The 14,285-nt window shown below is 34.6% G+C and overlaps 1 protein-coding gene across 1 annotated transcript; it reads left to right on the top strand.

The window, feature by feature from the left end:
- Positions 1 to 1,403: 1,403 nt before the first annotated feature.
- Positions 1,404 to 13,699, top strand: LOC125648294 (retinal homeobox protein Rx-B-like). The gene is made up of 4 exons (XM_048875271.2): positions 1,404 to 1,658; positions 6,906 to 7,114; positions 7,566 to 7,688; positions 13,261 to 13,699. The coding sequence occupies exons 1-4, from the start codon at positions 1,409 to 1,411 to the stop codon at positions 13,411 to 13,413; spliced, it is 735 nt and encodes a 244-aa protein (XP_048731228.1). The 5' UTR covers positions 1,404 to 1,408; the 3' UTR covers positions 13,414 to 13,699.
- The last annotated feature ends 586 nt before the right edge of the window (positions 13,700 to 14,285 follow it).

Here is a 14,285-nt window from a genome sequence, read left to right as displayed (position 1 = left end):
CTAACGGTAAATAGAATCATTTCAAGCAATCTGTGAACTGTAGTTTTGCTAAATATATGTATCAAATGAGAATTCCCACAACACCGTGAACCATCGTGACCGTGGTGAAAAGATTCAGTAACACACGGGTTCCAGATAGTTGAAGCGATCGGTCTATTTATTTTTCTCAAAAACAAAATAAATGAGAGTTTTCTTCGTCTAAAAGATATCGCACGGGAGGCACAGACGTATTAAGAAACAGAATATGTCCCATACTTTGAATGAGAGTACTTACTTTTCTCAAACACTCGTGTTTAATATCGTGTACCTGAGAAAATTCGCGCGGATGTTTGCTTCATGAACTGAATTCAAGGTTTGAAATAATTTGAGAAAGAACCATGATAATGTGTCACAAGAATATACATGTAAAGAGGTATTCAATTTCTTACTAAATTGGGCTTCATAGTAGTCTTTATTTTGACGAAATCCTTGAAAATTAAAATAACGCAGGGTGAAAAGATGGAGGATGTAGCGTTATTAAGGTGAAAAGATATCAACGATTCCCATGTTGTTAATATCATCCAATAAATTCACAATTTTAAGTTTCCCGTCACATATATTCTGATTTAAGGAACCGTGCGTTACTGAATCTTTTTTACCATGGTCCACGATGAACAAACAATTGTATACGCTGAAGTAGAATTTGTGTGAAAATAAAATTATGTTGATTTTTTTAAATTAATTATTATCGATCAGAAAAAAAATAATACACTCGTATATAACAAAACTAAACCTGGAGAACGCGCTGATAATCACACCACCGTTAATCCCACAGATGATTAAGTTATGATAACTAGCCTATACTGAATGGTTTCATCGTAAGGATTGAAACAATAAAACGTAATTATATTTCATAAATAATTCATGTGTAATGCGTGAATAAAAGGAAGTTTTCTTGATTAGATCGACGAAGCCTCATCATGAATTGGCGCCGATTGCAAACGCTGCTGATATTCAACGTTGTCATCGCAAGCTATGGACGACGCTCAAGAACACCAGTCTGTGTATCAAGTAGAAAATGGAGGTTTTCATTTCCTCAAGTTTGGAGCACCCTTGTCATTCTAGTACGGAGAGAAGCCTGAAATTTACAAACTTTTGAAAGAATCGAATAAAAAAATTCCAAATTAGTTCCCAGTTTAACAGTAATTTCCTTCCTTTGATGAGTGAATTGACAGCGAATGCGTTTAATTAAACTGACGGTTTTTCATCATCGAGTAGTTTTAATATTTGCCGCCGAGTACATTGCATCCTTGTAAGTGTCTTTTGTCTCTTTTATCAAGAAATAACAGACAAATCAAGATAATTAATTTGGCTTGGAAGCGTTTATAAAAGACCTAAAATTATGAGAACGAGATTTTGCTAACTAGTCATGGAAGGGTTGGAAACTGAGGAGAGTGATAAAAACATCGACGTTGATTCAGATGTCGATGCTGATGATATTGAAGATGCTGATATCATGACTTTAGTTACGGATAAAATAGTTCCTATAACAGCAGCGATGGACGAGGTCAAAAGCGAGGTTCAACCCATAACCAAACGTCCCCTTCTCAAGTTTTCCATCAGCAACATACTGAGGTTGCCAGACAGAGAACATATTATACAACCAGCTAACATAGCGGGTATGTAGAGCTGCTTTTTATTAGAAATCTAACCAAATATGTTTTACTTAACAGGCAAAAATTAAAGCAGCGTTCATCAGTTGATTAATCATATTGTTTACGTAACCTTCTGTCCGATAACTATTATGTCATTAACAGCGACAGACTAATAACACCCACCAGTGCATGGCTACTCGGTTGGATGACGCGATCACTGGATTAAACATGTACAGCGTTGATATATCTGTATCCTGTAAACACCATATGCATGCATTCACGAGTCAGAGGAGTATTATATTGGTTTAGGGTACATGTAGGTGTTTTAATATACACGTACAGGTGATGATCTAGTTTAAGAAACGTGATAATCCTCTTCACAAATAGGATTGGAATTGAATCTAAATAGACAATATTTTAATTCCACAGCATATCTAGATGTTGTCTCAACTTGTCTGTCTGGTGTGTTTCATTCTACACCATTATCTGATAGCAAGATGAGATATTGGTTTATGGTTATTAATTAGATATCACATATGTAAGTGGTGGTTGCAGAATAAACCCACTTATATCCTCAAATAAGCATGCGTGGTGGGGGTTTAACAAATATCGAGATGATGTTATATACATGCATATGAATCAAATTTCGGAGTATACACGTTGTACCATTATTAATATAAACAAAATTCACATATATGAAAAAAATAATCTTCGATAGACTAATATATTTTTTTATTAAATCAGAAATCATGCGTTATGGAACACCCATCCCCAACTCAGCATGATGCACGGGTTTGAATACCTGGTAGTGCTGGATTTACTTCAACAATATTTCCACATTGTCGTATATACATGTAATACTATTAGATATATACATTTGTTTAGATAAATCACTTCATTTGAAGTTATCACTAATTTTTTAAATGTTGAATACCTTTGACATTCTCGGTCTGATTAATTAGATCATTTGATCGTCTTCGATTTATTTACATACCTGTAATATCGAGTTATAAAACGATTACAATAAGTAGAAATTTCAGCATTGTATATTAAAGGGGCATGGACACGATTTTATTTTTACATTTTTATCGTTTACAATGCTTAACTAAAGCATTTCTAACGGACAACCAAAATTTGAATATCGGTTTTTTAGTAACAAATGAGATACAGCATTCACAATTCTTAGTTATGTAAACAAGGCTCGTGCCACTAGCTTGAAAATACGGATGTATATTTAATTGCTGTTATAAAATTTAGAAATTCATTTCAAAATTAAGGATTATCTCCCTCATGCATAGCTCTTATCCTTGGACGAATTTGGCTCCACTTGTTTGGCACGCTGTTTTTGGCTATATTTAGATCTAAAACTTCATAGTTATTTCGGATTTCAAACATTTCGGTTGAGCATCACTGAAGAGATATTATTTGTCGAAATGCGCATCTGGTGCATCAAAATTGGTACCGTATAAGTTTTACATATAGATGGTGTAATAGAAAATAGCATGTTTAAAATAAAATCAGATGTACCAAACATTAGAAACTATTTAATTGTGTTCAGAATTAACTTGTAAATTGAAAATCTTTAAACGAAACTTTTACTGGTATATTTAACCTATGTAAACAAAATATGGCACGAGCCTTGTTTACATAACAAAGAATCTCCCATGTACCTTAACAACTGACATTCAAAATTTTGCTGACCACTAGAAATACCTTAATTAAGCATTCTAAACATTAGAAATGGAAAAAATAAAATTCGGAAATTTTCAGCTCAAATCGTGTCCATGTCCCTTTAAAGTTATGAAGTTCGAAAAAAAAGTGTGTGTATATATATATATATATATATATATATATATATATATATATATATAATCTATTCTATTTATTCTCTTTGTGAGAATGAAATGTGGTCGAACACGTGAGTTTCCTCCAGTTACTTGGGTTTCCTCCCGCATCAATAACCTTCATCTCCGAGCCGACGAGAAGCATTAATATGAGTTGTAGAACTTGTTTTGTAATCGACGTTAAATGAATAACTTTAAACCCATCCAATTCATGAATCTTTCCTAATCAATATAAACACTCACGTGGTGAGTACAGAAAACGAAAAACAGTCAAAAGAAGAACACAACCATCTAGAATATAAAGTTTCTCCTGAAACAAAACGACTCTCGTGTAGAAAAAAGTTATGTGACATAAAATTCACTAATGTACACCTTTCATACAGAATTAACCAATTATCATAAGATTTCAAGCTAGGACAGTTCAAGATCAAAACATTTACATAGTCTACTATATTAAGATACTAAAAACATTAAATGGATATCTCGGAGTGAAAAAACCCAGATTATACATAATACTCTCCATACATGTATCTATTCAACGCCTGCTGTTTTTTAAATTGCGAACTGTATATCAAGTATGCTAAACTTTACGACCTCTCTCGTGGCAGTTTGCAGCACATATTTTATGTTTTTGCCCACGATATGATTTTGGTCTGGCAAAACCTTGGGTTTTGTGGAAACGATTTTTCAGGGTCATCGACCAATTCGCAGTAAAGATAGGAAACCGAATGAAAAAGAGAGTCGTAAAATTTTGATTTAAGAAAATCCATTTCATTGGGGTGTTCAAATTTTTAAGATTAATTTCTTCCTAGCGTCTTGTATCTTTTTGCCGATTTGCTTACAATGAATGGCTGCTATCGCATTCCGTACCCAGTCAGCTGTAACAAGATTTTCGGCCAGTGAGGAGGGAATTGTTGATTTCGGTAATTAGCCCCTCCCCCTTTATTTGAAATCACGTGGATTGAAATATAAATTAAAATCAATTTCTTTCATAGTGGAAAAACGATCACAATTTGAGGATTTCCAACAATTTGATTAAAATCCTATCTTTGATCCGTTCCGTTATTGTTATGTCGAAACCCGATCCTTGATGCCACGCGACATAAAAATAGCGGAGCGAATCAAAGATCGGAATTTAATCAGACTGGATTTCCAACGAAGTGTTCAGAAAAAATTTCAGATCACGACTCATAGTGGCCTGTACTTTTACATGCAGCACATCTGGGTCTAATTACGTGTATAACAAACTGGCCAACGTTAAAATACCTGCTACATCAAACTGTGGCTTCTTAGATTTTAACCACAGTAAAAACAAACCTTGCATTTCATGGTTGCATAATAACTGAATCAAGGCAGAGAACCAAGGAAAGGCTCGACGTAGATGGAATAATTATCATCTAGTACGTTCTTTGTTGCAGTGTTACTAGTTTTCTATCATCTAGTACGTTATTTGTTGCAGTGTTACTAGTTTTCTATCATCTAGTACGTTATTTGTTGCAGTGTTACTAGTACGTTATTTGTTGCAGTGTTACTAGTACGTTATTTGTTGCAGTGTTACTAGTACGTTATTTGTTGCAGTGTTACTAGTTTTCTATCATCTAGTACGTTATTTGTTGCAGTGTTACTAGTTTTCTATCATCTGGTACGTTATTTGTTGCAGTGTTACTAGTACGTTATTTGTTGCAGTGTTACTAGTACGTTATTTGTTGCAGTGTTACTAGTACGTTATTTGTTGCAGTGTTACTAGTACGTTATTTGTTGCAGTGTTACTAGTTTTCTATCATCTGGTACGTTATTTGTTGCAGTGTTACTAGTACGTTATTTGTTGCAGTGTTGCTAGTACGTTATTTGTTGCAGTGTTACTAGTTTTCTATCATCTAGTACGTTATTTGTTGCAGTGTTACTAGTTTTCTATCATCTAGTACGTTATTTGTTGCAGTGTTACTAGTTTTCTATCATCTAGTACGTTATTTGTTGCAGTGTTACTAGTTATTTGTTGCAGTGTTACTAGTACGTTATTTGTTGCAGTGTTACTAGTACGTTATTTGTTGCAGTGTTACTAGTACGTTATTTGTTGCAGTGTTACTAGTTATTTGTTGCAGTGTTACTAGTACGTTATTTGTTGCAGTGTTACTAGTACGTTATTTGTTGCAGTGTTACTAGTACGTTATTTGTTGCAGTGTTACTAGTACGTTATTTGTTGCAGTGTTACTAGTTTTCTATCATCTAGTACGTTATTTGTTGCAGTGTTACTAGTTTTCTATCATCTAGTACATTTTTGTTGCAGTGTTACTAGTACGTTATTTGTTGCAGTGTTACTAGTACGTTATTTGTTGCAGTGTTACTAGTACGTTATTTGTTGCAGTGTTACTAGTTTTCTATCATCTAGTATGTTATTTGTTGCAGTGTTACTAGTTTTCTATCATCTAGTACGTTATTTGTTGCAGTGTTACTAGTTTTCTATCATCTAGTACGTTATTTGTTGCAGTGTTACTAGTTTTCTATCATCTAGTACGTTATTTGTTGCAGTGTTACTAGTTTTCTATCATCTAGTACGTTATTTGTTGCAGTGTTACTAGTTATTTGTTGCAGTGTTACTAGTACGTTATTTGTTGCAGTGTTACTAGTACGTTATTTGTTGCAGTGTTACTAGTACGTTATTTGTTGCAGTGTTACTAGTTATTTGTTGCAGTGTTACTAGTACGTTATTTGTTGCAGTGTTACTAGTACGTTATTTGTTGCAGTGTTACTAGTACGTTATTTGTTGCAGTGTTACTAGTACGTTATTTGTTGCAGTGTTGCTAGTACGTTATTTGTTGCAGTGTTACTAGTTTTCTAAGGTTGCTTTTGGGTCCAGTACCCAGGTTCTTTATCATCTCGTAAATTGCTGAAAGAGGAACACTGCAGATGGCGATTTTCATAAGGGCACAGTCGCCTGGATTATTCATACCACAGTTTAAGTGTTTGAAGTTAAAGCCTTAGAAAAGATCTCGTTGTCTGCTTTCTATGTCAGGGAAGTAAATCTTCAATAAATCACAGTTTGTAAGCATTTAGAGCGTCGCCAGCGCACTTAAACAGGACTGAGAAATTGACAATCGCTGTCCTTCAAAATCGCGCTTTTAGTAGGACAATCTCATTGTCCACTCTATTCCTTTTTATACAATGTGAGAAGATAAGAATAAAATGGTAGTACAGTTGTGTGTTATCCCTATAGGAAACATTTGTGCACAATTTCCCTCAAACATTGACGTGGCTTACGAGGTGAAAAAATCGGTATCATTTCTTTTCTTTGACATTAGCTGTTCAATTTACATGTATTAACCACTCGGCGACCTACATTAAGTACACCGTTAGCACTTAAAAACCATTCCCAATCAGAAATAGTCACACAACTAATCGAGGGTTACTCCTCCTTGTTTAATTTCAGAACCGTGTTCGTCTCATCTCTCTGCTTCGGAGCAGAAGTCTAGCGACCTACATGTGTGTAACAGCATCAAAAGCAAGCGAAACAGAACTACTTTTTCCACGAAGCAATTGCAAGAGTTAGAAAAGGCTTTCCGAAAAACCCATTATCCAGACGTGTTCCTTCGAGAAAAATTGGCGTCAAAAATCAAGCTTCCGGAATCCAGAATCCAGGTTCATCTTATAACATCTTGTTTAAAAAAGGGATCCTTTACCTACACCACCCTCCTAAAGCATATATTTTCTGCTTGTCGTAAAGTTAAACAGGAGTATATTTGCTTTGTGAATTTAGCCTGCTAATTCTATTAAAATTCTCAAGAGGAACGTAAGACAACAAGAGATAATCGTTGTAGAGGCCTTCCTTTTTCTATTATATGGCTACAGTTGTTGCAATATCTCTCTTTTATAACACTCTGAAATATAAACCTAGGCTGTTCTGAGGGACTCTTTTAAGTATGCATGAAAACAATTTTTAACTCACTGGCCCCAACGACCCCTGGCGATAGATCCCATTTTCTGTGACAAGAGGACAGATGTACAATTTCTAGATAAGTTCTACATATTATATACTATTGATGAATACACATCACCATTATATTGATATGTGATCTTTTTTAATATACAGGTATGGTTTCAGAACAGACGAGCAAAATGGCGAAAGAGAGAGAAATTGACCGTGGGGGCTGGATTTGTGACGTATGGTTTACCATTTTCTCTGTCTTGGGCAGCTCACCATTCCTCTCTGATGGTAAAATAACTTCAAAAACTTTGAGTTTCAATGTCGTTCCGTCTGTTCAGTATATCCGTTGGCCGGCGATTTCGAAAAGGGAAAGCCTGAACCACGTTTTTACGTCATATTCGAGAATAGCTGTAGATGAAATGCCACAAATGTAGGCGTTCGATAGGGAACGTAGCAAAATTAATTATACGTTTAAAGCATATAACAATCCAACAAAGATGGACACTGAAAGGGTCGAAAGGACTAACTATAGGAATGTTCCGGAAGTTTTCCTGTGTATAACAATTAATGTATAGATGAATGCACTCTCTGGGTCCTGACAACGGACTTTCTTAATCATCTAGATAGCCAAGCAAGCTAATGCACCGCGTACAATCCCCCTGTCAATGCGGAAGTGAATATAATTACAACACTGTGACATTTCCTAGCTAGGTTTGTACATTTCCATCGTAAACAACGAATCAATTTCTACTGTTATGATTCTAAAGTTTCAGTACTTAATTCATACTTTTAAACTGCTAATAACTCCACTTTGAGAGAATTTGCCTACAGCCAAGCCAACATTTCTCTAGTTTGTGTACATTGAACATCGAATTTGACATAAATCAATGCATATACAGTTTAAAGATCTTTCATGTTCAATGCATAAGACAATTCACAGGCTTCAATATTATCCCACAGAGAGATTTATTTAGACCACTTTTCCCCTATAACATAATGATCGGGTTTTGGGGAGGACTAAAAATCCTACCATTATCTTAGACATTTTGTAGGTTGTGATAATTGCAATTATAAGTATGTACATGCGAATCTACCCCAAAGCAGGGCCGTAAATTACATGGAGGCGGAGGAGGCAGCTGCCTCCTCCAACTTTTGAGCCAAAAAAAATTAAAATTTAAAGTTCATTAGAATTTATGTTGTTTCCAATAACTAAGAACATGATACCTCCCTTAAAAAGCATTCCAAATCTTTCTTTTAGAATGAGTTAGTCAAGTAACATCTTAGAAGGCCCTAGAATCAAGGATTTTGCACGAAACGTGTTCAGTGTGCACAAAATGTGCTCAGCGTCTGGGCGGCCCCCAGACCCCCGCCTAATTTCCTGCCTCCTCCAAATTGAAGGTTAATTTACGGCCCTGCAAAGGTACGAGATACAGAGGGGGGAAATATGCCATATGCATTTTCACTGCTTTCAATAATGATATTGTAAGGGATAGTAAAATTTTGGAGCTGATTATATACTTAGTCAAATGTCGTACTGTTTAGTACATCTCTTGTATGGCGCTGTATACCTCTGACTTTCACTTATACATTGTGCTGCATCGGTGCTTGGCGAAGGAACATTCACTGTGATATATAGGCATCCCACCTCTGGTATACCCAGGGGTCCGTATTCGCCCAATTCTTTATTTTGTATTCTCCATGGGAGTTATGAGATTGATAAGTTTGTTCTAAAGTTGTTTACACTGTTAAACCATTTACATTTCATTACATTGTCACAAATAAGTTCAGCATAAATTTATGTTCTATTCCCCATTTACCAACACAGTTGATCACACACACAAAAACACCCAGATTACACTTCCCCGAAATCCACAAAAAGCTATATAAACCCAAATGACATATTTATTCTAATTAACATACATCTGTATTGCATTCCATCACCCGACTGGTGCTTAATTCTCACCACGGAATATTTCTTATGGATAACACTAAGCTCGTTCAACCATGATGATAAATGCGGAAGATTTCATGAAATCGTCACACCCCACAATATTAGTAGCGGTCCATTGATTTACATGTGCGCAGTACGTGTGACTTTACGTGGGGACCGGGAGATGCGTCATATTTAAATTCTAAAAATATAATGACCTACATGACAAATATTTGGTAAAATGGGAAATTCTTGTTTTTGTACAAAAACATTTTTGTTTTTGAAACTTCCTAGTTGCATTACTCTAAGGGGTGCGTTTAAACCCAACAAGAATCATAATTCATTAAAATCCGTGTTATTTACCAGACAAGATTTTTGGTGTTGATATGACGGGTACAGTTGGTGCAAAATTAATGACTAAATGAAATGAATACAACCAATCCATTATTTTGATATGCGATAGTGTTTACATATTGAACAATCAAATGGGTGTATTATTTTAAGGGGTAATAAAATCTTCCTCCAGATTAATGAAAGAGATACAATCGGAAATCGATAGTTGCATGTATCAAGTGGATTTAGTCGAGTCTAATTAATCCACAGTTGAACTTCCTAATCTACTTAAAAGTTTTTCAGTGCCAGGAATAGATTGCGGAATTTGATCATTTCAGACACGTCTCCTGAATTTTATTGAAGTTTTATTTTATCACAGAGTTTACTACTGCTTTTAAATGATTGTGTTTATTGTATTACAATGGGAAATAAAATCTTTATTCTTCGATGTCTGAATAAACCATTAACATTCAATGATAAAAGCAAGATACGGCAACTTAAATTCCGAATTCAGTCATAAAATACAATTTAAATAAGGTGGGGGTCGTTGTTAAATTGTCTTTTGTATCTTATTCACGTCCACGTTTAGAATTACGAAAAAAAAAAGAGTTTCATATCTATGTATTCAAAGCAATAATGATATTTTATAAAAATAAATGTCATTCTGAAAATACAAATTCAATAGTTTACCTCACTGAATTTTTCGGGCTTGTCACTGTTTCTTCTTAAAAGTATATTTTGATTTTTAGGATTAATAAAGTGCAAGAATTAAATAAGCATTTTTTATAATCTGCACTGGTATTTAAATCTTGAAACTACATGTACTTTATAAACAGAAACTTTGGGGAGGGGTGGAGGTATCACCACTCCTACGTTTGCAACCCAGATATATCATTAGACTAATACTTGTATTGGTCTCCCGAGTATTATATATATATATATATATATATATATATATATATATATATATATATATCGTGTTATTTGTTTATGCAATATATGTCTCTTGATAAAGACGCGGGTTGCGTTGAAAATTTGAGTTTTAAATAACCAACAGTGTCGTGGCCTTTTTAGTGCTTATATATATATATATATATATATATATATATATATATATCAGTAGCTTACCTCGATTTAAAAACTGACTATACCCAGAACAAGCTCTTGCATATTGATATATATATATATATATATATATATATATCAATATGCAAGAGCTTGTTCTGGGTATAGTCAGTTTTTAAATCGAGGTAAGCTACTGACAAACAAGTTGATGGTACAGGGATTTCAACAGTCTCGATTGAAGTCAGCATTTCGCAAATTCTATGGTCGTTATAACGATCTAGTTCGTCAATACAACCTCGCATTGGGTCAAATGCTGTCTGACGTGTTTCATACCGATTGTTAAGCCGTTCTTGGCACACTGATTTTGACTGCGGATAACTCCGTTTACCTGATCAGGATATGGGGCTCACGGCGGGGGTGACCGGTCAACAGGGGATGCTTACTCCTCCTAGGCACCTGATCCCACCTCTGGTGTGTCCAGGGGTCCGTGTTTGCCCAACTATCTATTTTGTATTGCTTGTAGGAGTTATGAGATTGATCACTGTTCGTTATCTTCACCTTGCATATGTAAAACTTATACGGTGCCAATTTTAAATAATGTTTCTTCAGTGATGCTGAAGCCAAAATTTTGGAAATTCTAAATAACAATAAACTTGTAAGAGCTAAAAGGGAAACTAGAGTGCCCAAAACATGTTAATCCAAATAGAAAGAGTTGATATCACACACACAATATAATTAAAATTGAAGAAGAAAAAAACCCAGGAAAATATGCAGTTCCAAAATATATTCAAATCACTAGCGCTTTCTGGATTTTAATGTTCATCATCAGGTGAATACAAATATTGAATATGAAGTTATTTATTGTCTATGATGACGTAATGATAGTCGTTGCTTGGAGGGAATAGATACATAACGTCATAATACAAAAGCTCGGGAAATGTGACTTGGGCAGAATAGCATAAAATTTTACATAATAAAAGTTGATGAATTAAAAGGTTTGACAATCAGGATGTTTTTACATGCATTGATTAATGTTTGTTTAGTCTAGGAAAAAACAGTTTAATGAAATAATTTTCTTAAGCAAGTCTCATGAACGTTGATTCTGTTTTAAGTTTGTAAAATGGAAACACGTAATTGTCTCTAGCACATGTGTCAAAATCGTCACTACACGGGTATTTATTGTACTTAGATCACTAACTTGTTGGCAGTAGACACGCACCCTGGCTGTTAATTGTGTTCCGGTTTGTCCACTATATTCCTCGCCACACATGTTACAAATAATGCAATATATCAAGTTTTTCGATTTGCATGACATGTTATCATTTACAGTAAAATATTTTCCGCATTTAAAAGTAATAGAAGGTCCTGTTTTTGGGGAGGGCATGTACCACACCTCAAGTCACCACATGTAGAAACTGCATATTTTTATGCCCCCGAGATCGAAGATCGGGGGGCATACATGTAATGTTTTTGTCCTGTCTGTCATTCTGTCTGAAACTTTAACCTTGCAAATAACTTTTGAACAGTAAGTGATAGAGCTTTGATATTTCACATGAGTATTCCTTGTGACAAGACCTTTCCGTGGGTACCAATATTTTTTACCCTATGACCTTGATATTGGAGTTTGACTTACTTTTTGAAAACTTTAACTTTGCAAATAACTTTTGAACAGTAAGTGATAGAGCTTTGATATTTCACATGAATATTCCTTGTTACAAGACCTTTCCGTTGGTATTGAACCTTTTGACCTTAACATTTGACCTACTTTTATTTTATTTTTTTTTACATTGGTCATATCCTCTAAATGGTAAATATTAGAGCTTTCATATTGTACATGAACATTTCTTTTGACAAGATCTTTCTACTGGTACCAAGATATTTGCCCTTGTGACCTTGGCCATCTTCGAAATTGGCCATTATCGGGGGCATTTGTGTTTCACAAACACATCTCGTTCAGGCATTGAATTGAATTTGGCTATTTTTTAATAATTTCTTCAAGTTGGATGGTTGTCGTTGGCTGTGGAGTAGGTCAGATTTGGGAATAGTTTTCTGAAGTTCTAAACCACGCTCAATAATTGCAAAATTTTTCTTAGCTTCCTGAAAGATATTTTTATGTTTTTCGTTGTAAGTTGTCAAAAATGGTATTAGGAAAGGACCGTGGTCGTCTATTTTTTTTCTTGTTCTAAGTATATGCTGTGGAATTTATGGCTAAGAATGAGTTTTTTCCTGATAGTTCTGTGCAGTAAAAAATATTTTCAATTCGGCCAGTCTTTGGTCTTTAGTATTTTCATCTTTAACAATGATGCAAATCCTGACATATTTTACAAAACAATGGACACACACCAATATTTGTTTTTCAATATTTGAATTTCAAATCATGTCATCCTACACACACCAAAAGGAATATCCCGTACAATTTGGCCTGAAGGATTTGCACCATTGTTAAATATCAAAGAAAATAGTCAAAAATGTGCAAGTTATTTCGAAAATATACATACATGTACACCTATAAATCTGAAATTCTCTCCTTAGTCACACAATGCCTTGATGTCCTCTGTGATGGAGATGAACAACCAACGCCAGCAGCTGTCTCCAGAAGTGCTAAGATACAGGACCACGGGTGAACAATTACTGCCTTGGGAGACCAGACAGCCAAGCCTCGCCACGAAACGGAGATGTCCATAGCAGAAGGAAGACGTCATCAACGATAGTGTGTATTAGTTTTTAAAATGTCAGAACATTAAAATGAGGACAGATATCAAATGTGAATATACTTTAAACATCTTATATATATAGATTTGAAATGAAAGCGCTAAAGCTTTACTAAACGTCTTCGTGTTTCATTTTTATTTTTTACCTATATATATATAATGTGTATACTTTATATTAAAATATTTCCTTACTTAGGGCACTCATGTCTATTTAAGAGTTCATGACAAACTTTGTGCTTTATAAAATATTTCAAATCCAGTGTGTATCTTGTGTGTTCCTCTTAAATTTACTTTAAATGACTCTTTTCCATTCTCAATGTCTATGTAGCGTGTGACAGCGTGGCGAGAATTCCACCGCGCCATCGAAAGGTCTAACGCCCTGGTCGCACACTTGGTTCCGCAGGTCTTGAGTAAATATACGACCTGTCCCTTTTTCAGGATGATAGAATATTTACATAGAAGAAGAAAGAAACTACATGTAGCATTAAAAATAAACTTCAAAGGCCTGAAAAAACAAGCATCTACATATTGAAAATCGTCAGGTTTTTCTAAAGAATTGAAGATCAGTCTTAACTCAACGTGTTTTGAATCATGGTGAAAAACGTGCACGATATCATATGATTTTTTTATTTTTATATACATGAATGCCAGTAACCTGGCCAAAAAAAATAAGGATTATTAAAAACATATTATATGTGTCAATATGACTGTCTAGAAATGTACATTTACATGCAGAATGTAGAAATAAGCGCTGTATATTTTCCATTTACCTGAGAATGTCGATACATGTATATTAAGCGCTGTATATTTTCTATTTGCCTGCAGAATGTAGATATAAGCGCTGTA

The sequence above is a fragment of the Ostrea edulis genome, chromosome 6, assembly GCF_947568905.1.
Source record: "Ostrea edulis chromosome 6, xbOstEdul1.1, whole genome shotgun sequence".
Taxonomy (NCBI): domain Eukaryota; kingdom Metazoa; phylum Mollusca; class Bivalvia; order Ostreida; family Ostreidae; genus Ostrea; species Ostrea edulis.
Note: the sequence above shows the minus strand (reverse complement) of the source record. Positions and strands in the feature narration are given on the sequence as shown.

Bases quoted from the DNA above. Each gene is read 5' to 3' on its own strand.
- LOC125648294 (XM_048875271.2), top strand. From the start codon at position 1,409: ATGGAAGGGTTGGAAACTGAGGAGAGTGATAAAAACATCGACGTTGAT. The intron at 1,659-6,905 runs GTATGTAGAGCT...GTTTAATTTCAG, and splicing joins ACAACCAGCTAACATAGCGG to AACCGTGTTCGTCTCATCTC. The intron at 7,115-7,565 runs GTTCATCTTATA...TTTAATATACAG, and splicing joins TTCCGGAATCCAGAATCCAG to GTATGGTTTCAGAACAGACG.